We start from the raw sequence: 2,259 nt of genomic DNA on the forward strand, positions 1-2,259 counted from the left end.
AAAATGAATATACTTGTTCTCGCGTTCTCAACCTTTTAGGTGTTCTCATTTGATCATATATATATATATATATATATATATATATATATATATATATATATATATATATATATATATATATATATATATATATATAATGAGAAACATCTTCATTTTAAACATATATATAAAATGCGAAAATAAAGAACAATAATGATGATTGGATATGAGAAAATGTTAAAATGTAAACATGGGAATGGCCGTTAAAGACGGCAACGGACGTGCCTACTTTGACAAATAGAATTGGTCTATGGAGCACGTGACAGTCGTTTTCATTATTGACGGTTACCGTTAATTCAGTTAATATATTCGGCCTCATTTTATGCCGTGCCTTTTGGGATTATTCGCTTTAAATCTGAATTTGTCAATATATAATTATAAGAAAGAATAAAAACTAATACTGATATATTTTTCTAAGACAAATAAAGAAAATCTAAGATTTTTCAAAAATAGTAATCAGTATAGTGGATGGGATGTGCGAAGTTGTTGAATGGGTTGAGAAATCGTTAAGGTAGGGTGGAGGTGGTGATATATATATATATATATATATATATATATATATATATATATATATATATATATATATATATATATATATATATATATATATATAAAGTTCTTAATGGACCCACCATTGCCATAGGTTACGATTAGGTTACAAGAAATATGTTCTTAGGTTCTTACAAAATTAACTAATATAAAATATTTCTGATTAATCTATGAAGTAGCAGCCAAATTAATTTTTTTTATTCAATTTAAGAATAAAGAGTCGACGTACGTAGCCAAAAGTATGGGGATTCTTAAAATTGGTTGTCACGTTAGATTCCGTTTTTCTTGTTATTTATGTTTTTTACGGAAGATAAATCTTTTATGAATGCACTATAAAAGAAAAGGTTTTAGCAGTTAGAAACTCAGTGAAGAAGAGAGATTTAGACAAAGATGGGTTCAGAAACAACATTTCAACTTCCCATGGTTAATTTTTCAAAGCTGAACATCCATAAATCAGACCATCTTATATGGGATTCAGCAAAAACCATAGCCCTTCAAGCCCTTCAAGAATACGGTTGCTTCGAAGCATCCTTTGATAAGATCTCACCCGACCTTCAAAAGTCTGTATTTCATGAACTGGAACAGCTTTTCGATCTCCCACTAGAAACCAAGCAAAAAAACACCTCTGATCGTGACTTTCATGGCTATATAGGACAAATCCCATTCATGCCCCTTTACGAAAGCATGGGCATCGACGCACCTTACGTCTTAGAAAAAGTTGACAACTTCACCAGTCTCATGTGGTCACAAGGGAACCCCAAGTTTTCGTATGTGCATAAACTATTATTTTGTTTATTAATTCATAGTTTAATTTCAAGATACGTGAATGAAAAAAACTTACAAATGTGGTATGCAGGAAAACAATCCAGACATACTCGAAGAAGCTGTGGGAATTGGATGAAATGGTGAAGACGATGGTGTTTGAAGGGTTGAATTTGGAGAAATACTTGGAAGACCACTTGGAAGCAACGAATTACCATCTGAAGGTGATGAAATATCGAGTTGCAGATCCAAGTGAATCTAATATGGGATTAGATTCTCATGCTGATACAAGTATCCTCACTATTCTACATCAAAATGGTATTCAAGGGCTGGAGATTCGAACAAAAGACGGTGATTGGATCACTGTAAATGTTTCACCGAATTCATTTGTTGTCATGGCTGGAGAAAGCTTTAACGTAAGTATATGCAATTCATGAACTCATGGAAAACTTACTTACACACATGCACATGTTTGAAACGAAATTTGTAGTAGTACATATATTAAGTTCATGATGTTGACGATGTAGGTTTTGTCAAATGGGCGATTGCATGCTCCATTCCATAGGGTGGTGATGAATGCTAGCAAGACTCGACTTTCGGTTGGTTTATTTTCGTTGCCAAAAATCGGCACAACCGTGAAACCGCCAAAAGAGATGGTTGATGAAGAGCATCCATTGCTGTTCAAGCCTTTTGATTACGGAGAGTTCATGGAGTACTTCTGTATGTCCGGCGTAAAGAAAGACACATATGGTCTTAAGAATTATTGTGGCTTATTGAACTGAAAATCTTGAGGCGGAAATTATCATGAAGATTTAAATAAATGATCGTCCTCTATGGCTCCATAATCATAAAAGTACCACATATGTATGTTTTTTTTTTTTGTGAAAATTAATAAGCTTTATGTTCTCA

At 32.8% G+C, this 2,259-nt stretch overlaps 1 protein-coding gene across 1 annotated transcript; it reads left to right on the plus strand.

The window, feature by feature from the left end:
- The first annotated feature begins 972 nt into the window (after positions 1 to 972).
- On the plus strand, positions 973 to 2,259 carry LOC145100822 (putative 2-oxoglutarate-dependent dioxygenase AOP1). Its single transcript, XM_079037951.1, has 3 exons — positions 973 to 1,355; positions 1,445 to 1,766; positions 1,878 to 2,259. Exons 1-3 carry the CDS (start codon positions 979 to 981, stop codon positions 2,130 to 2,132), a joined length of 954 nt encoding a protein of 317 aa, XP_078894077.1. The 5' UTR covers positions 973 to 978; the 3' UTR covers positions 2,133 to 2,259.

Source organism: Lactuca serriola, chromosome 4, assembly GCF_051521515.1.
Source record: "Lactuca serriola cultivar US96UC23 chromosome 4, Lser_US96UC23_V15, whole genome shotgun sequence".
Classification (NCBI taxonomy): domain Eukaryota; kingdom Viridiplantae; phylum Streptophyta; class Magnoliopsida; order Asterales; family Asteraceae; genus Lactuca; species Lactuca serriola.